Raw genomic sequence first — 22819 nt, forward strand, 5'->3', positions numbered from 1 at the left:
TGGTTAAATGACTTGCCCTGCATCACACAGGTAGGAAGTATTAAAGTGTCCTTAGATTTAAACTCAGATCTTCATGAATTCAGGGGTGGTGCTCTACTGTTTTACCTAGCGGCCCCTAAAGTCAACTCCTTTAACTCTAATATCTATAATGTATTTCAGTATGCTAGATTTGTGGTACCCTTTCAATAACTTAACTGAAATGCAAAAAAGTATTTTATCAATAAACTACTGCATATTTCCAATTAATCAAATTAAACAAACATTAAACAGTGATCAGTCATGAATATCTTTATAACATTTCAGTAAATGACAATAATAACAATATATTCACTTTTAAAATCATCAACCTTCCAAAAAATCTTAAAGAAAATTGTTTCTTTAAATTACAACTAGAGGGGTAACTTGTTGAAACTTGTCAAACTGGTATTCAATGCATTTCGACAAGAAAAAAAAGCACTTGGTTGTTGCCTAAATTGAGCAGTAGGCAAATAAGACTGGCCAAGTGTACTGCCCAGACCCTATTACTGTCCTTCTCTGTGGGCAGCTCCTCCTGCCACGTTGGACTCCATGATGTTGAGGTCATGTGTGGTGGTAGCAGATTGAGAGGCAGTTCCTCCTGGACAATTTCTCTACAGCATACACGGAGCAGCTGGCATAACCAGCAAGACAAAGAGCAGTGGCTGCAGCCAAGGCAGAGGACACAGGGCTCCTGGCAGGTCCAAACTCTGGCCCAGCCAAAGACCTGAGCAGTGGAAGGAGTGAGACCACAGCTTCTGGTTCCGCATAGAGCCTGCCCCCCATCCCCAAGGAGGGAAGAGTACAAAGACCCCACCAGGGTCCCCTCAGAAATCACTTGGTCCAAGAAAGGAGGAGCTGGCTGGGCCGGCTTGTTTCTCTACAGTTGAAAGCCCCACCTGCCCATCTGGGCAACTGAGTGGGGAGAGATGGTGAGGGGATGTACTCCTCATAAGAAACATCAGTGTTGTCCTCATCATTTTCAGCTCCTGAACTGCTGCCTTCTGAAACCAATTAATGAAGACAGAGGCACCACTGTAACTGGGATGTAAGGCCACTAGGGGGCGACATAGTGCATAGAATGCCAGGCCCAGAATCAGCAAGACTCATCTTGAGTTCAAATCCAGACTCACACACTCACTAGCTGGGTGACTCTGGGCAAGTCACTTAATCCAGTTTGCCTCAGTTTTCATACCTGTAAAATAAGCTGGAGAAGGAAATGGAAAATCCCTCAGGCACCTTAGCCAAGAAGACCCCAAATGAGGTCACCTAGCCTGGAATAGCACTGAAAGTAACTGAACAACCACCAGCACAACAAAGAAACACAAGGAAGTAAGGAATGGTTTCTATTAAGTGGCCCCTAAACTGAAGAGAAAGGACATCTTAGGAAGGGACAATCGGTACAAAGGCAAGAAAAGAATAGATAAATCACACAGCTCTGGTAACAAATAAAAAGCCAACTAAGTAGTTGTGTTCTTCACTTAAGGTCTTCAAGTAGAAACTGATTGACCGCCTGATGGAAAGAATAAATATGGGAATTCTTCTTCAGTTAAGTTGAATGACTTACTATCCCTTTCAAATGTGAAATTCTGACATTTTGACCCAAGATCGGTAAGAAAATCAAGTTAAATTAATGTTTTGCTTTTTATTCTCTTCTGAGTTGCTTTATTCTCCACCTTCTAACAGCCTTCTCAAGATCCCTCCATTCCTTTGGCTTTTCTTCTAAATGGTCCCCCAGAATCACTAGTCTAAACACCACTTCCTTCCGTCCTGGGATGCACTCCTGCTTACCAGACTGCTTTCTCCATTGGGCCCAGCAAATACTTTCTCTAGTCCTTTCTACCTTTCCCTCCTCACTTATATGTATTATCTTCTGCTAAAAACCGTTGCTCCTAAGCACTACAAATATATATTCCCATACTTCTGGGAAGCATGGACCTGGGACATGGGAAGTGTCTGACTAACATTTGCTGACTCGGCTTGTCTAATTGTTTATAAAAATGGACTACGAATCATAATTCTTGGTGCTTTCAGTCATTCCAATAGAACTGTGAAAAGAACTTACATAATACTAAGGGACATTTTGTATTTTTCTCTAGTTAATGAATCACTGAATTTATCCCTGAGTTACCAACTTGCTAGTGATGAACTTCACTGAACTAAGAAGGGTGATCCACAGACAAAAGAAATGATCTAATTCCAAGGTCACACAAAAAAATCTTTTTCAGCCTAGTAGAATATATATACCAATAAGTCTAGCAAAAAGGAGAGAGAACTTACAATCAAAGGAAACAAGGATAGACTCAAAGAAAAAGAGGTGGCACCTGGACAAAATAGAACCTAAAGATTCTAAGAGAACATCATAAGGAATGAATGTGTTTTAGGTCCTCCAGAGGAAAGGCCTATGCAAAGACTGAATTCAGGGAACAGCCAGGAGTCTCTTTTGGCTTGAGGTGTTTGGCCACGCAGGAGAAAAGAATATTAAAGAATTTGGTTTTGACAAGTGCAGGTACACATCACTGAAAAATATCAGTAGTATCAATTCATGTAGTAACTCATGTAGTACTCTTACTCTCTTATTTTACAGTTGAAGAAACTCAAACCCCAAAAGTGACTTGCTAATGGTCTCAGACAATATGAATAGCACAGTGAAGAGCTCTGACTCCAAATCCAGTGTTCTTTCAATTACCTACCTGGACAAATCTTAAAAATTTTAAATTAGGGAGTGCTCACTCAGGATTCAAATTCTGCCTCAAACATAAAAAAAAAATAAATAAAATTTTAAAATATTTATTCATTTCACTAATCATAATAGACATTTGGCCTATTGCAAAACTTTGTAAAGCAGCAAAGTTTGTAAAGTAGCTTAGGTACATTTTTATCTCATTTGAACTCCACAATCCAGCTGAACCCATAGTTAAGTAACATTCCCATAAAAGTACAGGAGCAGGATTTGAAACCAGGTCTTTTAAGTTGCACCCTCTCATCTACTAAATTTAGATTGAGTAACATTAGCAGATAAGAACATTCAGTTCACTACTTGAAAATACCCTAAGCTTAAAAAGTGACATACTTTGTGTGAATTTAAGCAGCAAAATATAATATAGAAAGGGCTGGGAAAGCAGCATTTCAGATTCTGCTTCACACACTTGGCTGCTGCATAAGTTCTCAGTTCAGCTGAGTGGCAGTGACCTCATCTATAAAATGGAGATAAGAACAACAGGATCCAAAGACAAAACAGAGGAAAAAATGCTTTTTAATTGCTAAGCTTTTCCTATTAAAAAAAAATTGTCTGAAAAAACCTGTCTCATGGCATATATAGATTAGAAAAGAAAGAAAGAAAAACAGGAATTTGAAGAAAGACGTTTGGGTTTGGAGAAACAGAACTCTGGCCAAATCACTAGACATTACTGACCAAAGTTTTCCTGTTTTGTTCCATATTCATCCACCCACAGATATAGGAAAAACAAGTGGGCCTGTGACTTTGTGAGTGACTAAGGTTATGGGGAAACTGAATCATCAGATGTGAAGGACTGAATATCTTTTTTTCCTAATGAAAATGGATTTAATGTTTGATACAAGCAAGGGCACCAAGATGATTAAAGCAATGTCATTATCAGCAGGAAGCAACCAATTACAAAAGTGAGTGCCTCTTAAACCCAAACAAGAGACTTACCACAGCAGTGTTTTGTCATCTGAGGATTAGCTTAAAAATTACAACTACTACAATAATAATAAAGATATTATGACAGCACAAATATACACAATCTTCCTTGAGCCTCACAACAATGCTGTCAGGGAACAACAACAAGTATTTATTCTCATTCCCACAAATGGGAAAACTGAGGGTCAGAAAGGTCATATAACTTGCTTGTGGTCACACAGTTGTTCATAGCAGAGGCAGAATTTAAACTGCACATCTTCCTGACTCCAAGCCCAACACTCGATCTAATATATCAAGATGCCTCTCAATGAACAATTATGTAGATACCTGTCACCAGAAGGATATCCACCAGATGGTGAATTATTGCAAACATAAAGAAACCTGAGAAACTAAGACATTTTCGAAATGGCCTTCAATCCCAAATGATTCCACCCCTCCATTCTGCAGCAGCAGCAGTAGCAACAGCAGAGTATACAAAATACAGATCTATAAACATTCATGCAATTATGAGTACTGGTAATATCAAGAGTCTGAGCAATAATTGACCCATTGCGGGGAGAGCAAAGCAACCTGTCCTGAGATTCTTGCTATCAATAAAGTCAGAAGAAAAAACAGTTGTATTTTCACTGAGGACTACTAGTTGATTTTCCTCAAAGATGCAAAAAAAAAAGGAAGGAAAAAACATTTCATTGTGTGGCCCCAAATAACAAAAAATAAAAATGTTAAGTCCACTTTGCCTTCTCTATACAATGCTTATTAGAAGCACTTCATCATGAAGCCTCTGAACATCTTGTGCCCAAATCCAAAATATAGAAAAATCTGCAGAGCTTTTCAGTCTGGCCTTGCTCTTAGTGGAGGAAGTGCAGGAGGCCAGACCAGCCACCAGGCGCTTGACTGAAGGTGAAATGAATTTCTGTCTCCTTGGCTCTGAGAGCTTCTTTCCTGTGGCTCTAAGTCCCTGCTTATATGCTCCACACTGAATGTAAACCAATCATTATATCACTAGGGAGCCATTATTTGTTGTACGATTAAATAAATCATACTGAACTTACAGAACTATTAAACACCATGCTAAACTAGATAACCATTGTTTCATCAATTCCATTGAGTACCTTGTAAGAAGTTCAGAGTTCTGGCCCACAACAGAGAGGACATATGTATGTGTATGTCATGTTTTACATTTTTCTTCAGAGAGCCAGTTATGAAGTATTTTACCAGCTGACCAAATAAAATCAAAAGAAATCCATGCTAGCAAAACACAACTTAAAAACACTCAAGGGGGCAGCTAGGTGGCACAGTGGATAGAGCACCAGCCTTGAATTCAGGAGGACCCGAGTTCAAATCTGGTCTCAGACACTTAACACTTCCTAACTGTGTGACCCTGAGCAAGTCATTTAACCCCAGCCTCAGGAAAAAAACACTCAAGGATGTATTATTTTCAATAATTTGAAATAGAAATTTTTAAAAGTGGGAAAAGAAAAATATGACAAATAGTGTTTTTATAAAAAATAAAAATGAAAAGGTAGTTGGGGCCAATTGTCCTACATATTTTGTTATCTTTAAAAATTTTTTATGAGAATGATTCATGCATGCACTGAAGTTGTCCTTGAAGTTCAATGGACTATCTTTAAAATCATATACATGATCTAGAAATAGAGAATATAAAATTATACTATTATCCAGAGTTAACTGATTTTTAAAAAAGTATTTGGAAATAAAACAAAAAACAATCTAGAAGTTCTTCTTCAACTGAAGAGTCTCCCATACATACACAACAAAGTCAAATGTAAGATCAACAAAGGACATATGCCCACCTAGGGTGTTTATCAATATCTGTCATGTGATCTAGGTAATATGAGGGTAAGTCAACTTCCTGGGCTTCATATTTCTGTATTATTTGTAAAATAAAAAGCTTGGGCTAGATGGCTTCTAAGGTCCTCTTTCAGGTCTAACTCTACAGATTGTGAAAAACATCCTGCACAAGTCTGAATAAAAGAATGAGTTACTACTGATGGCAAAGCTCTCCAAGCACTATTCTTGGTAAAAGACATTGTACTAATTGCATTGAAATCTAAAATGTTTCCTCAGTGAAATACACAGGTGATTGTTCTTACACCATAAACAATTTAAAAACGCTTATTTTCCAAAGAGTAATGAGCAGCAGAATGGTGGCTCATTATCTATAACTAATTATGTTGACCTATATCTAATTAATATTGACACATTTGAACTGAATTCTACCCAAAAAAAATCTACAAAAAAAACCTAAGTCCATATTTTAGCAAACAGAGGTTATCTGGATAGATCCCATTTAGAAAATGGTTCACAGAAGATCAGTACACACTTCAACAACAATACTGTATGAAGATATATTCTGATGGAAGTGGATATCTTCAACATAAAGAAGATCCAACTCACTTCCAGTTGGTCAATGATGAACAGAAACAAATACACCCAGAGAAGGAACACTGGGAATTGAATGTAAACTGTTAGCACTACTGTCTATCTACCCAGGTTACTTATACCTTCGGAATCCAATTCTTACCATGCAACAAGAAAATTGGATTTACACACATATATTGTATCTAGGTTATACTGTAACACATGTAAAATGTATGGGATTGCCTGTCATCTAGGGGAGGAAGTAGAGGGAGGGAGGGGAAAATTTGGATAAATGAATATAAGGGATAATGTTATAAAAATAATTACTCATGCATATGTACTGTCAAAAAATTTTTATAACTATAAAATTTAAAAAAAAAAGAAAATGGTTCAATGCTTTCAATAATCCTCAACAACAAACTCCTGCAAAAAGCTCCACTCTTTTACCAACAATATTCATATAGTGATGCAACATAGCCATGAAAATGGGAATTTACCAATATGGAATACTAAGGAACCAAAAAGAAATGGAATGAGGCATGGAAGACATAATCAAGCTATAAAGTACCAAGAAACATGGTCTATTAGAGAGGGCACATATGATCAAGTCAAGACAAAAATTTCTGTAGCACCTACCATGGACCTAGCAAAGAACAAAGAACAAAGCAGTCTCTATTCTCCAAGACCTCACACTGAATGCAAAGAACTATGATAAGGTGTATAAGGGATAAACTGGAGATCTTTGCAGAGGGAAGGCACTAAGATTAAAGTGGACTGGAAAAAGCTCCTTGCAGAAGATGGGACTTTATCGAAAACTTGAAGGAAGTCAAGAAATGGGAAAAGTGGAGATGAGAAGGGAGAAAATTTCAGACTAGGAAGGCCAGTAAAAGTGCCCAAGTTGGGAGATACTTTGTGCAAGGAGCAGCAAAGAGGTCCACACTCCTGTCTTGTAGAGTATGTGGAGAAATACTAGAAAAGTAAAAAAAGGCCGAGTGATGAAAGCCTTTAAAAGCCAAAAACAAGATTTCATAGTTGATCCTAGTTGTAAGAGAGAGCCAGTGCAGCTTCTTGAAAAGGTCTGGACTTTAGCAAGCTCTTTGGCAGGTCAGTGGAGAATGGAAGACAGTAAGGAGAGGTTTTAGATGGGTTGGCCCACCAGTGAACTAGGACAATAATGCATGCATGAAGTGGTGAGGGTATAGACCACAGGAGAGATAGTGTTGCGGGAAGAAGTGGGTTCACATGAGACATTACAGAAGAAAAATAGATTGAACACAGAGGAGAGAAGAGAACAAGAAACAGAGAATGGCAATCCCCTCAATGTTATTAGGAATTTAAAAAGCAGGGAAGGGTTTAGGGGAAAATGATGAGAGATGAGAGGAACAGAGACACTAACACAAGCTGCAGAGACTCCAAAAAAAGAAAAAAAAAAAAAAAGAGGCTGATCACAGTGTTAAGAATAAAGGATAGTAAATAGAATAAAGGATAGTAAATAACATACATCCAGGTGCTGTGCCAAGTTTTAAGAGAATAAAATCACTGCCTTCTTCCCATTGTGTGAATACTTAAAGGAAAATATATGAAGAAACTACAATAAGAAACTACACAACAGAAGAAGGCAAGGAGACTGACGTCTATATCTCTGAAAGGAATGAACAATACTAAAATTACAGTTACAGAAATAAAGATTTAAAACATTAGACCAACATGAGAGGGAAAATTTGCTTATTTATTCATATAATAATATAATGTTATCTTTACACAATATCAGAGGATAAAATGAACAGAAAGTGGGCATAGAATCAAAAAGGATTTAAGCTCTAATCCTACCTCTGGTACATACTAACTCTGTGATCCTAGGCGAGTCGTTTAACTTATTTGCCTCAATTTCCTGATCTGTAAAATGAGGATAATAATAGCATACCTACCACCCAGGTTGCTGCAAAAATCAAATGGGATACCAGGTAAAATGTTTAGCATAATGCTTTGCACACAGTAGGGACTATTTAAATGATAGCTATAATTATTACCACCAGAGTAAAACAACTATACTCTTTAACAAATAATCTCATTTGATAAACTGTAATTAATATAGCATTTAAATAGTTCATTCTTTGATACTTTCTAAAGCTAGATTAGGTCTTTACTGATCTTTCTTGTGATATAAGCTGAGTACAGAAATATCTAAATCATAGTATTTGAATGAAAAGATAAATGAGGAAATGTTACAAAACTTTCTTATTGAGATGTTTGCTAAAAATTAAAACCAGACATCTCTGAAAAGTGGATTTTTTTTTTTTACTTCTGAAATATCCTACTAAGGTTTTCCTTCAGGATGTGGGCAGTAAGTCACAAGAAAGAAATTCAGCTGTCAAATGGGCTGAGCAAATTTTGAACAGATGCCAGAATAAGGGAAGTAACAGCATAACAAATACCACTTGTTCCATGAGCGCTGGCTCTGCAAAAAGATGCCACATTCAGTTGAAATGAAATTTTTTTAATTGTTTACATACTTATAGCAGTTTCCAAAAGCCCTATCCTCAGGACAACTGCTTTCCATTCACTATTACAACTTACCAAGTATTTCAGAAGGTTGAATATCTCACCTTGTTAAATGGCCCAAGGATATTACCAGAGTTTTCAAAAGAAATTAAAGCTATCTGTAGTCATATGATAAAAATGTTCTATGTCACTATTGATTAGAGAAATACACATCGAAACGATTCTAAGAGCCACCTCATACCTCCATCAGACTGGCCAATATGACAGGAAGACAAAACATTAGAAAAGATGCAGAAAAGAGCAGGACCAGGAGATCATTATACACTTCAACAACAATACTATATGAGAATCAATTCTGATGAAGTGGCTTTCTTCAGCAATGAAAGGATCCACTTCAGTTCCAATTGATCAGTGATGAATAGAACCAGCTACACCCAGTGAAAGAACACTGGGAAATGAATGTGGGGCTGCTTACACTTTTATTTTTCTTCTCAGGTTATTTTTACCTTTCTAATTCCATTTTTTTTCTTGTGCAACAAAAGAACCGTATAAATATGTACACATTTATTGTATTTAAGATACTTTAACATGGAAAAAAAAAAAAGAAAGAAATGACCAAGATTATTTTTGAAAAACCTGGAAAAACTTTCATGAACTGATGCAAAGTGAAGTGGACAGAACTAGAACATTGTACACAGCAACAGCAATATTGTATGATAAGTCTACTATGAATGACGTAATATTGTTCGCAAAACAAGGCAGGGCTTCTTAAATTTTTTCTACTCACAACCCCTTTTTGCCTGAAAAATTTTTATGCAACCTCAGATATGTAGTTATATAAAATAAATATACAAATCAAATATTTACTGATAATAATCATAAAGAAATTTTAATTGTTTGGTATATATGTAATTTAACCATTTATTAAAAGTGAAAGAAAATTTATAAACTAGATGTGCTTGTTTATTTTTCCATTCAGAATTAAATCTTGGTGGAATGTCTGATACTACAAGACACAAAGCATTCAAAAAACTTTTACTTTGCCATATTTTTTCCATATTCCCCACAGTTACTCTATTCCCATATGGGGTCACCATCCATAATTCAAGAAGCTTTGATCTAAGGCAGATAGGTGGTGCCATATTGCACACAGCATGGGGCATAGAGTCAGGAAGAATAATATTCCTGAGTTCAAATTCAGCCTCAAACACTTACTAGCTGTGTGACCTGGGCAAAAAAACTTTACCTTGTTTGTCTCAGTTTCCTCATCTGTAAAATGAGCTGGAGAAGGAAATGACAAAAAACAAACAAACAAACAAACAAACAAAAAAAAAACCACACTTCACTTTACTCAGAAAACCCCAAATGGGATCACAAAGAGTCAGACACAACTGAAGCAACAGTACAAAACAATCAGGAGGGGAAAGGGACCTGTATGTGCCAAAATGTTTGTGGCAGCTTTTTTTGTAGTGGCTAGAAACTAGAAGATGAATGGATGTCCATCAATTGGAGAATGGTTGGGTAAATTATGGTATATGAAGGTTATGGAATATTATTGCTCTGTAAGAAATGACCAGCAGGACGAATACAGAGAGGTTTGGAGAGACTTACATCAACTGATGCTGAGTGAAATGAATAGAACCAGAAGATCTCTGTACACTTCCATGCTGTATAAAGATGTATTTTGATGGAAGTGGATATCTTCAACATAAAGAAGATGCAACTCACTTCCAGGATCAATGATGGACAGAAACAACTACACCCAGAGAAGGAACACTGGGAAGTGAAAATAAATTGTTAGCACTACTGTCTATCTACTCAGGTTACTTATACCTTCGGAATCTAATACTTAATGTGCAACAAGAAAATTGGATTTACAAACACATATTGTATCTAGGTTATACTGTAACACATGTAAAATGTATGGGATTGCCTGTCATCTAGGGGAGGGAGTAGAAGGAGGGAGGGGATAATTTGGAAAAATGAATGCAAGGAATAATATTATAAAAAATTACTCATGCATATATACTGTCAAAATTTTATAATTATAAAATTAAAAAAAAAAAAAAGGAAGAACTTAGGAGGAAAAAATGTTATCTATATCCAGCTAAAGAAATGATAACAGAGTGTGGCAGGCCTCTTTGTAGTGGCCAGAAACTGGAAACTGAGGGAATGCCCATCAATTGGAGAATGGTTGAATAAACTGTAGTATATGAATGTTATGGAATATTATTGTTCTGTAAGAAATGACCAGCAGGATGATTTCAGAAAGGCCTGGAGAGACATATAGGAGCTGATGTTGATTGAAATGAGCAGGACCAAGAGATCATTATATACTTCAACAACAATACTATATGATCACCAATTATGATGGACGTGGCCCTCTTCAACAATGAGAGGAACCGAATCAGTTCCAATAGAGCAGTAATGAATTGAACCAGCTACACCCAGTGAAAGAACTCTGGGAGATGACTATGAACCACTACATAGAATTCCCAATCCCTCTTATTTTTTTCGCCTGCATTTTTGATTTCCTTCACAGGCTAATTGTACACTATTTCAAAGGCCGATTCTTTTTGTACAGCAAAATAACTGGACATGTATACATATATTGTGTTTAACTTATACTTTAACATATTTAACATGTTTTGGTCAACCTGCCATCTGGGGGGGGGGACTGGGGAGGAGGGGAAAAATTGGAAAAACGTTTGGCAATTGTCAATGCTGTAAAATTACCCATACATAGGTCTGGTAAATAAAAATTATAATTATAAAAATTAATTTTTAAAAATTAAATTAAAAAATTATAATCTGAATGCATATAAAAACATAACTTTTTTTTTTAATTGGGGGGGAGTTTCTGCATTTTCTTTTTGCAACAGGGCTACCATGAAAATATATTTTGCATTACTACACATGTATTATACATAAAATTATTTCTTAAAGTGGGGGAGAAAAGAGAAAAAAATGTTAGTAATTATTTTACATAAAATTAGAAAAAGAAAATATTAATTTAAAAAAATAAAATAAAATTCCCATAGTCTCTTAATCCTCTTAAGTCCTCCCAAATTCCCCTTCAAACAACTAGAAAACTGCCTCAGAATTGATTTAAGAACAGGGAAGCTGTTTACCAGCCAATCCAGGAGAAAAGGTCTGTTTCATTGGAGTAAAGGGAAACAAGGTTCAAAAACAGCAGCAGCCACAATCTGTCTTACAGCAGGGGGCCTTCCAGCAAGGTCTCTACAGAGGCCAGTCTTCCTACAAATAGCCCTCTACTTAGGTGAGTGATCAGTCTGAGTAACACAGTAAGTCCCAACCCTGGCAAGCCCACTCCAGCACTAGTCACCAATGAGGCCTTGACCCACTGCTGAACAGTACTAAAGCCCCAGCCAACAGCAGGCCCTAGGACCTACTAGCAGGGAGACCATTTCCATAGCAACCTAACAGCAGGCTCCACTTTTCATGCAGATCAGTCACAAAATTATTCCTTCAAGACCTGCTAGCTGAGAGGGCCAATTTCCATAACAATCCAGCACCAGAGTACTACCCCTGGGGTGACCAGCAGCAAAACACCTCCTCCAGAGCCAATCACTAGAAAGACTCTGTTATTAAAGCAACCTGCAAAGAACCCATTCCTGGAACAGGCCAGCAACTAAACCCCACACTCAAATTAGGCCTTATCTCTCCCCTCCCCTAGTATAAGCCAGAAGGAAAGCCTATCCTCCAGAGAAAGCACAGGGCTATGTCCTGTCGTCAGGTGAAAGGCAGCAGGAAGACCTAGAACCTCCAAGCAAAAAGCTTGGGACATTGCAGGACCAGAGAACAATTCTCACATAAAAGCACCATGTAGCAAAAAAAAAAAAAAAAAAAAAAAAAGGGGGGGGGGGGATGAGAAAATACAAAAACAAAAACCCAAAACAAAAACAAAAAAAAGAAAATATCTTGACTATAAAAAGTTACTATGGTGATAGGGAAGATCAAGGCATACATATAAAACTTAGAAAGGGATAAGAGTGTCAAGACAATTACATGTGAAGCCTCCAAGAAAAAATTAATTCGGTCTCAGGCCCAAAAAGAATTTCCAGAAGAGTTTTAAAAGGATTTTTAAAAAGCAGGAAAGAAATGAGAGTACCCCCAAAAAAATTGTAACACAGAGAAAGATATATAAAAATTTTCAGTTCGTTTTACATCCTAGTCCAAGAACATGAAAATCACCTACTATAAACCCCTCATTTTACAAATAAGGAAACTGAAACAACTGTCCAAGCTCATGACAGTGTATCTGGCAAAACTAGAATCATACCAAGAGAATGACATATTTAAAAAGTGAGAACAATGTGAAGTTTAGCAAAGTCTATCTAAAAAGTGCACTATCTTTACTATGAAGGTTTTTCTGATCCCCTCATTGCCTTTTTTTCCAAACTATCTTGCTTTAACTATTTAGAATATATGTGTGTATGTGTGTGTGTGTATATATATATAAAAATATAAATATATATATATATGTGTGTGTGTATATATATGTGTGTATGTATACATATACATACACACATATATATACACACACACATATATATTTATATTTATGTGATTTGTGTTGATATATATATTTGTTGTCTCTCATATTAAAATTAGAATGGCCTATGACTAGCTACATATAGATACATAATAAAAATTCAGAGTAACTGGTATACAACCTTCATGCTATGCTAGTATCCAGCCAATATCAAGAGTTGAAAGAGCCCTGGTATTCTGGAGAAATCCATTGTGGATGAGTTATGAGTAAATAGAAGTCCCATACACGATAAGACATGATGATTTCTATTTACTACTGGAAGAATTATCCATATCAATAAAATGACAGACCCATGAAAAGAGCTAAATACAGGATTATATTTAATTGGGGTTTTTCAACATAACAATCTTGGGATAACAATCAAATGCATAAGTCGTTTTGGGAAAGAGGAAAGTTGAAAACTAAGAGCTACAAGAAAGGAAAAACAAAATTAAAATCATTAGGACAGGAGACAGAAAACTGGTCAATTCAATAATAATAGCCTTTGAGTAACTAAAGAATTGTCCCATAAAAAAGGGCTATTTTCCACTTAAAAACAAATTGAAATCATAGGGGGAAAAATTTTAAGTGAGGACAACATTATAATAAGCTCCCAAGGAAGGGTATGAAATTTACTTTCTGAAATTATTAAAGTGAGATAGATCTTGTTTAAACTCAGCCTATTCTAAAGGCAAATAACCTTATGAGGTATGTCCGCTTCTAAAAATCTATGGATAAAGGCATGAAAGGTCATCTCTATCACATGTAAACATTTTCTTTTTCCATCTCGGTAAAAATAAAGCAGATAAGAAAGGATAGGGAGGAGAGAGGGGAGAGAGGGAGAGAGAGAGAGGGAGAGAGAGAGAGAGAGAGAGAGAGAGAGAGAGAGAGAGAGAGAGAGAGAGAGAGAGAGAGAGAGAGAGAGAGAGATACTTTCAGAATCCTTTTTTTAAATATTTTTTCCAATTTCATTAAAAATAATTTTTAACATTTTTAAAAATTTTTTGAATTCCAAATTCTTTTCTTCCTCTCTCCCCTCATTGAGAAGGCAAACAATTTGATGTTATAATGTGTAGCCATGTAAAACCTATTTTCACATAAGTCATTCTGTGAAAGAAAATACAAACATCTTCTCCCAACCCCTTGCAAAACAAACAAACAAACAAAAAAATATATCCCAGAAAGGAAATAAATTTGTAGGGTTGGTGGGTATTTTAAATATGCTTCTACAATCAGATTCCATCACAGTTTTTTCTCTGGGGATAGATAGCATTTTTCATCATAAGTCCTTTAGAATTGTCTTGAATCTTTGTATTGCAGAGAATAGTGAAGTCTTTCACAGCAGATCATCTAAAATCTTGCTGTTACTATGTACACTGTTCAGGTTCTGCTCATCTCACTTTGTATCAATTCATGTAAACCTCTCCAAGTTTCTCTAAAAGCCTCCTGCTCATCAGTTCTGTCAGCACAACAGTATTCCAAAGTTATATACAACTTGTTCAACAATTCCCTAATTGATGAACATCCCCTAAGCAATTCTTTACTATTAGTTTATTAATTTTTAGGGAGTTCTTTTCTTCAGTGAATTTTTGTACAATTCCATTTGGCCAATTCTGCTTTTTTTTGGAGAATTCTTCATTTATATTTATTCTTGCATGTTTCCCTCTCAAGGGTTAGGACAGCGAGAAGCAAAAAACCAATGAGACCAAGATTTGGAAAGGTCCTCTGTGCAAGGGTATAGGATTCTGCTAAGAGGGAGTACCGAGGCCACCTCGACCTTTGATGCACAATAAGTTTTCTGCCATGTTGCAGAAATGCCCTTGTTAAGCAAGGAGCACTGATTTGTGATCATGGGAACGAGTGTAAGACAAGGGTCACAACCAATGGCTATGTGAACAGAGATGCCTGAACAGGGCCTCTGGCCTGTGAGCAAGGTGCTGTATTGCTGGATTGGCTTTCCTCACATTGGTAGATACCATGCATACACAATGCCCATGAGCTGCTTCTCTGAAGGGTGACTGGGGCTTGCCTACTGTTCCCATGCTGATCATGCTTGCAAAAATGTATATCAACAAGGCTGTGTAGCAGAATAAACTGGAGCTCTTTTTACAGGCTATGAGTCTCCTGCCTCATTCATCTTGCCTCTGAGATCAAAGGGCTCATATGCCATTAGCTCTTAAAAGATGGCCGCAATGAAAGGATTCAAATCAATTCCAACTGATCAGTGATGAATAGAACCAGCTACACCCAGCCTAAGAAAACTGAGAAATGAGTGTGGACCAAAACATAGCATTTGTACTCTTTCTGTTGTTTGCTTGCATTGTTGTTTTTCTTCCCAGCTTATTTTTACCTTCTTTCTAAATCCATTTTTTCTTGTGCAACAAGATAACTGTATAAATGTTCTTGTATTGTATTTAACATATACTTTAACACATTTAACATGTATGGGACTGCCTGCCTTTTAGGAGAGGGGGTGGAAGGAAGGAAGAAGGGCAAAAGTTGGAACAGAAATGTGTCCAAAGGTCAGTGTTGAAAAATCACCCATGCATATGTTTTTTCAATAAAAAGCTATAATAATAATAAAGAAAAAAAAAAGATTTGCTATAAAAAATTACCAAAAAAATCTATCTTCATTATCATATTAGAAGTAAGTTTATAGACATATGCTCCCACTTTAGCTTGGTGATAAAATATTCTTGTAATAAATTACATACACAATGTAAAAAATAAATAAAATAAATTTTAAAAAATTAAAAGATGGCTGCAACACCTCTGAGATAAACTAATTCAATTCCCATTTCAAGCAACTATATGGGCTTTTGATTATCAGGTAGTACAAAGCAGCTTATTCTATCATTTTATAACACAACAGCTTTTAAATATCAGCAAATATCTTTAAAACTGTCATGGAGAGATTTCAGAACATGATCAATGATTGTCTTCAATAAAAGTTAAATGTAAGATCTTTTTTAAAAATGTATTGATATAAATTACTTGCTTTAAAACTTTTAATCATGATTCTTAAAAATAATAATAACAACAACAATAGCTCATTATTAGCATGTAATGTACAGGGCACATGAACTCAAATCTCACCAATATATCATCAGCTCTATTACTCTAGATCAGGGGTTCTCAAACTGCGGCCCGCTGGGTTATGGCAAATTGTCTGAGGGACAGTGAACTGGCCCCCTATTTAAAAAGTTTGAGGACCACTGCTCTAGACAAATCCTTTCAACCCTCTGTTCTTAGTTTTCCCATATGTAAAAATTATAGGATTGGACACAATAGCTTCGAAGGTCCCATTCTAGCTCTAAAGTTCTGATAATATGATTTTTGGTATTATTTTAATAACACTAGTAATTTTACCAGTAAACAGAACTCTTAGTGAAGAACCCCCTCTTCCAGTATAAACCTGTACATGCTCTTCACTTAATAATCTTTAAGAGAGTTGCTTGGCTACTGAGAGGTTAATAATAATTATAACTAAATCATTGGTATAGAGCTTTAAAGTTTGCAAAGTGCTTTATAATATTTGCTAATTTAATCCCCAAACAACCCTGGGAAGTAGGTTATATTATTATTTCCATTTTATAGATGAGGAAACTGAGGCAGACAAAAGTTAAATTTACTATAGCTAGTAAATGTATAAAGCTAAATTTAAATTCAGGTCTTTCTGTGACCCCATCCTATTTATTGTGGCACCAGCTTTGAGGAATCTTACTCTGGTCAGTCACAGTAGATATCAAAGCCCTACTGTGATCAGAAATCTTCTTGACAATGATAGCTCTCCATCCACTATGCAACACTGACTCTCAAGATCATCAATTCCATAAACTAGCAAATAGTGGGGTAAAAGAATATAGTAATTCAAAAAGGTCAATATTTTTTAAAATGACAATTTTTTCCATTTTATCTAGAAAAAGGAAATTGAATTACTGTGACAATTCACATTGTTACTCTGAATTACTAAATATATTCACATTCTAAAGCTGTTTTTCAACATAACAATGAGAACAATTATTTCCAATTCAGGGTTAAATTAACTGTTTTCAGGGAATGACCTAAAGTCATTTCCAAAAGAATTAAATCTACAATGCTGACTACAATATATATAATTAGATGTTAAGATACCAACTATAGACAAGTACAAAATATCAAGTATAATAATATTCTATCATATACTTACAGTTCTTTGTGCTTCTCCTCTGCCAAAATCTGGTCATTGGGTTTCAGACCATACCTGTAGCAGACATAAAAAAAAAAAAAAGTTAGTCATAAAAATGGCAGACCAGCCAGTAAGTCTTTGAATAAAGATAAAACTTAAGATTCTATAAATCTCACTGTAGTACCTAAATAAGTCAATTGTCCTATAAACCAAATTTTTTGTCATATTTAGCTGTCCCTTATTTAACAAGATTTCTGGAACACATTCTCATCTAATCTCTTCCACTGGTACAACAAGGGCATACAGAAGTCTCCCTGACTATATTTATACCAGAAGAGACTAAGGCGGATGCTAGATATTATGAACTCTAAAAGATGCCTCCCCAAAACTGATGAAACAAAGGGCTGTTACTAATGAGGAAGCCACTTCAGAAGCAACTCTGTATAACAGTTAGGCCACCAACTGATTCCAATAAAAATCAAAGTTAACATGGCACAGAACTGAAACAATTTCAACTATTTCAAAAAGCTATTGAGGTTGAAAAATGGAAAAAAAAATTTTTTTTAGAGATACTTAAACAGACTCTTACCTAATATCTTTCTTCGGAGACTGCCAAAATGGCTTTTATTCACAGTTCTTCATGTACAATATTATGAATCTAGTTAGTCATATCAGTCAATAAACATCTATTAAATACCTAATATGTCTCCATCTTCATGCTTCTATATAGCTTGTTCACCAGATCTAGAACATAATCTCCCTCTGCCTGCAATTCTTAGAAATCTGTTTCTTTCAAAGCTTAGACCAACTGCCACTTCCTTTAGAAGGCTATAATGAGGGGCAGCTAGGTGCTGCAGTGGATAGAGTACCAGTCCTGAAGTCAGGAGGACTTGAGTTCAAATGTGACCTCAGATGCTTATTTCCTAGCTGTGTGACCATAGGCAAGTCACTTAAACCCAGTTGCCTCAGCAAAAAAAGAAGGCTATAATGATCCCCTCCTCTGACCCTATTTACTCATCTTCCTGGAAATTAATTTCCATATATTTTTATTTTATTTTTAATTGCAAAAAAATACAGCTATACTTTTTTTGGATAAGAACTGTTTGAATTTATAAAATGCCTGTTATGTGCCAAGCACTTTACAAATAGTAACTGAGATCTGACCCTCAAAACAACTCTGTAAGGGAGGTGCTATTAGGATTCAGGTTTTGGAGATAAGGAAATGGAACAAACAGTAATTAAGTGACTTGCCCAGGGCCACACAATAATTAAATATCTGAGGCCAAATTTGAACTCAAGTCTTCTTGATTCCAGGGCAAGCATCTATCCAACAGGCCACCTAAAGGAATGTTTTCTTGAGGTACAAGCCCAGTAGTGAGATAAGAAATAATGAAAGGATGTTCACAATTTAATAATATTGGAGTTATAATTCTCTCCCTCTCCCCCCTCCCTGTCCCTCCTTTTCCCCTTCCTGAGGCACTTTGGAGTCAAGTGATTTGTCCAGGCTCACAGAGCTAGGAAATGTTAAGTGTCTTGAGGCCATATTTGAACTCAGGTCCTCCTGACTTCAGGGCTGGTGCTCTATCTACCTAGCTGCCTTCTCCCAGACCTATAAGAGACACAGCTTTTATTTCCCCTGTTCATTTTCTTTGACCACTTAACTCCAAAAGAAATGACTCTTATTCTTGGATACATGCAGCAATTCACTCCTAGTCTAAGACAACTGATCTTAGTTTATGCTTCACTAGGGTATGCGTGGATGTGGGTGTGTGGGTGTAAGTAAAGATGAATAAATTTAATTATTTTTTAAACTAGTAAGAGGTTTCCTTTTTAAAATCCTAAACATACTGATCACTCCTCAAGCAAGTGTGCTGGGGTAGTGTTAACACACTGGGGATACAAAATTAAAAATGAAACTAGTTCTTGATTCATGGGGAAACATATATCCATGTATTAGTAGGTATAAATATGTGTACATAAAAATGAGATAACATGGGCAAGAGCTGAGAAAGCAGATGTTGAAGCTGGGCAAACCTTTTTTGACTCGGAGCAAGTGTGTGTCAGTGCTCTAGGCAACTAAGACTATAAATTGCTGAAAAGATAACACTGCCTTAGTGGAAAGAATTTTCTCAACTGTGAATACACTATCCTCTCTCTCCCACTTCTCCCCCGCCTTCTTCCCCCCACCCCACCCCCTCTCACTCAAAACATTTGCAAGTTACTGGTGGGAAGGGAAGATGGAGGAAGACAGGGAACTAGCAATGAGGGTATCAGGTAGAAGATAGTAGTTAAACTCTGAAGGAAACTCAGAATTCTAAGGGGTAGGCAAGGTGAGGAGGAAGAATACAGGAAAGAGCTTGTGTAACACAAAGGCACAAAGAGGGAGGAAAGCACCATATATGCACAATTCAGAGGTAATAGAGAAGGACCAAAATTTGTAATATCAAACACTGAGTGTGTAAAATTAATTGCTATAAGTACAAGAACACCACCAAATTAAAACCTATTCTTTCATGAGGTACATAAAAATCAAAGATCAAATGAACTGAACATAAATCCAGTATGCCCAAACCAAAAGAATAAACTATATAAGAGCTTGGGACTTGGTACATCTCTAACATCTGTTACGCTATCCCCACTGGTCTTAAAGCCAGTTCATCTCTCCCAATCTCAGTTTTCTCATCTGTAAAATGTGAAGTTGGAATGATGATTTTCAAGGTATTTCATAATCTACATTCTATAATCCTGTGAGGGCATGAATAAATACCTAAATGGTAATGAATTATGGGGGTGGGAAAAACATATCAAGCCATAAAACTTGCTGAATGAAAGGTTATATAAGATTGTGCAGATTAAAGTAATAAATACAGCCTCCACTAAAGCAATAGGGCCAAAGACACTGCAGGATTTCCTGACTACCATGGACACCAAGCCAGATAATGATGACTATGGCCCAGATAATGACAACTGCGGTTTTCTGTAGCTTTCCCTTGCCCTATAAGAGCTTATAAGAACTGCTGTGTTTTCTGTGATTTCCAAGATGGTCTATCAAAATTAAATAAGTTCTGAGTGCCTAGTGACTACCTAGGTTTTATGAGGAGCTAACCAGTCCAGGGAAGAGGTAACCAAGAATGAATGCATACAATGAATGCATTGTAACAGATGAAGCTTTGTACTCAATAAATCATTGAAAATCAGCCAGTCACATGGCAATGTACTAGAGATTAGATAGGTATGGACAAAAATGAAACCATGTCTTCATCTTAGGAACTTACATTCTACAAAAAGAAAATGTAAGGTGAGAAGAAACTATTTCATCTTTGTTTTTGTTTCCCTACTGTGTCTAGCACATAATAGCTGCTTAATAAATGCTGGTTAACTGTTTGACATATGAAAATAATATATCTTTTTGTTTTTTATTAAAAAATAAAAAGCTAAGAGAAGATAACAGTAACTATCAAACCAAATACTTACTTTCATATCTTTATCAACAACTATTATATGAATGTATAAAGTATACCACAAATGAAAAAACAAGAAGGGTTGGGACAGGCTTTCACTTAAACAAATTCTGACAGAATGAAAGAATTCAAATTAATATGTAATATTAATATGTTAACATATGTAAAGTTTTCTGACATCTAATGCAATGCAAGATAATTAAAGTAATATGAAATAAAAAATTAAGTGTAATACAACTTATTTCAAGGTCTAAACATTTAGAATTCTCATGGAAAGAATACACACATCTTAAAAAACAATCCTTCAGTAATTAAGGATTGCTCCAAACTAATCATATCAGCTGACCTTTAAAGTTTGCAAGCCAATAGGTATACATTAACTCATTTGATGTCGAAAGTTAATATTAGAGATAAGACTAGAATCCTAATGTCAGCACTCTTTTTATTATATTAGCCTTACTCTTAAATTCTGAAAAATCAGTGAACAAAATTTGTGTATTTATTAGTAATATTTCAGATATTATGCTTAGTAGTGGCAGCTAGGAGTCAATCTGTGAAAAATACACTTGTAATCCAGTGAGAGGAATTAGTAAATTTATTAATTCTGGTCTTACAAATGTTTGTATTATTTAAATCAGAAGTGCATTCTCATGAAGGCTATTAAATAGCTAAATATTTTAATTTCTACACTAATTATCACAAGTGTCTTCAAGATTTTCAAGTCCTCCGATTTGTAATAAACCATTAAAATAATGACTCACCTTGACAAAAGAAATATACAAAAACCTTTGTGGATTTGCTAACAATTCTAATTATCTATTCCCACTACTCTTTAAGTTATTAGAATTTCACAAAACAATTACCATGTTTACTTTTAAGAAGTGCTTATCTCTATTAAAGAATAGTCTTCAACTATGAAATTCAATAAACTTAGAAATATTAAAATCTAGACCGGTTAAGCACCTTAGCAATTATAATACTGGAAATATAATGTTTGTTCAACTTAACTGAACTGACCCAAGTGTCTAATTTAATTAAATGAATATTTATCAAGTACTTTATATGTGTGATATCTGTTTTAGGGTTAAGGATACACAAAGATGAGAAATATCCCTCCGCCAAATTACACTTAAGGAATGGTTAAAACCAGGGGTTCTCAAACTATGGTCCATGGGCCAGATGCAGCCCACTGAGAACGTTTATGGGGCAAATGGGCTGAGGGGCAGGTACAGAGTGTGAACTTTTGTTTTTACTATAGTCCGGCCCTCCAACAATCTAAGGGACAGTGAACTGGCCTCCTATTTAAAAAGTTTGAGGATTACTAGTTAAAACAGACACAATTAATTATAACTCATATTAGAAAGGGATGAACATGTATCCCAAGTCATGAGAGGCTGATAGCTGCTAAAGTGGATCTTAAAGGAAGAAAAGAATTTCAATAGGAAGAGATAAGAGGAAATAACTACATGAATATGTAGAAACAGGACATTTACAGATGACTGTAGTCTAACTTAGATGTGTTAAGGACCATGTCTAAGTGAAGGGCAGATTAATTCTCCAAGAGCCTCCACAGCTGTGAATCATAAACTTGAAGGAGCTACAAAGCAGCCTTTACTAACGCAAATGTTCCTTGTGGATTGGGAATGAAATAAATTGGAGGCAAGAGGGAAGAGGAGAGAAGTCAGGCAATGCAACTGCCTCTCAGTCTCCTTGTATCATCATCATCCTCTCACATGAACCGATCCATTCTGCTAGTTTGAGTTGGATCCCCAGCAGTCACTGGCAAGTGGCTCCTGTATCACAACATAGATGGGCAGTAAAATATAATAAAATTAGAAAGACAGAAAGAAGCCGGAGTAGATGAGGCCTCTAATAAGAAGATAAGGAGGTTTTATTTTATTCCACTGGTAATGGGAAACCAATACCAAAGGCTTAGCAACAGGAAAATGATGCTTGAGATCCATCCATTAGTGATAGCACTTTGATAACTTTGATAGCTGTAAGAAAGATGAAGCTTTTCAGGAAAAGTAAGTGGCAGGAAGAAGAATGGAGACAATTGCAATCATACACTT

At 35.9% G+C, this 22819-nt stretch overlaps 1 protein-coding gene across 2 annotated transcripts in view; it reads right to left on the minus strand.

The window, feature by feature from the left end:
• ADK (adenosine kinase) overlaps positions 1–22819 on the minus strand; it is a 612746-nt gene that overhangs the window by 485024 nt on the left and 104903 nt on the right. For both annotated transcript variants that reach the window (XM_074296780.1, XM_074296781.1), the window contains exon 3: positions 17308–17361. In XM_074296780.1, the coding sequence (XP_074152881.1) occupies positions 17308–17361 (54 nt within the window). The remainder of the gene's footprint in view (positions 1–17307; positions 17362–22819) is intronic.

This window comes from Sminthopsis crassicaudata, chromosome 2, assembly GCF_048593235.1.
Source record: "Sminthopsis crassicaudata isolate SCR6 chromosome 2, ASM4859323v1, whole genome shotgun sequence".
Taxonomy (NCBI): Eukaryota; Metazoa; Chordata; class Mammalia; order Dasyuromorphia; family Dasyuridae; genus Sminthopsis; species Sminthopsis crassicaudata.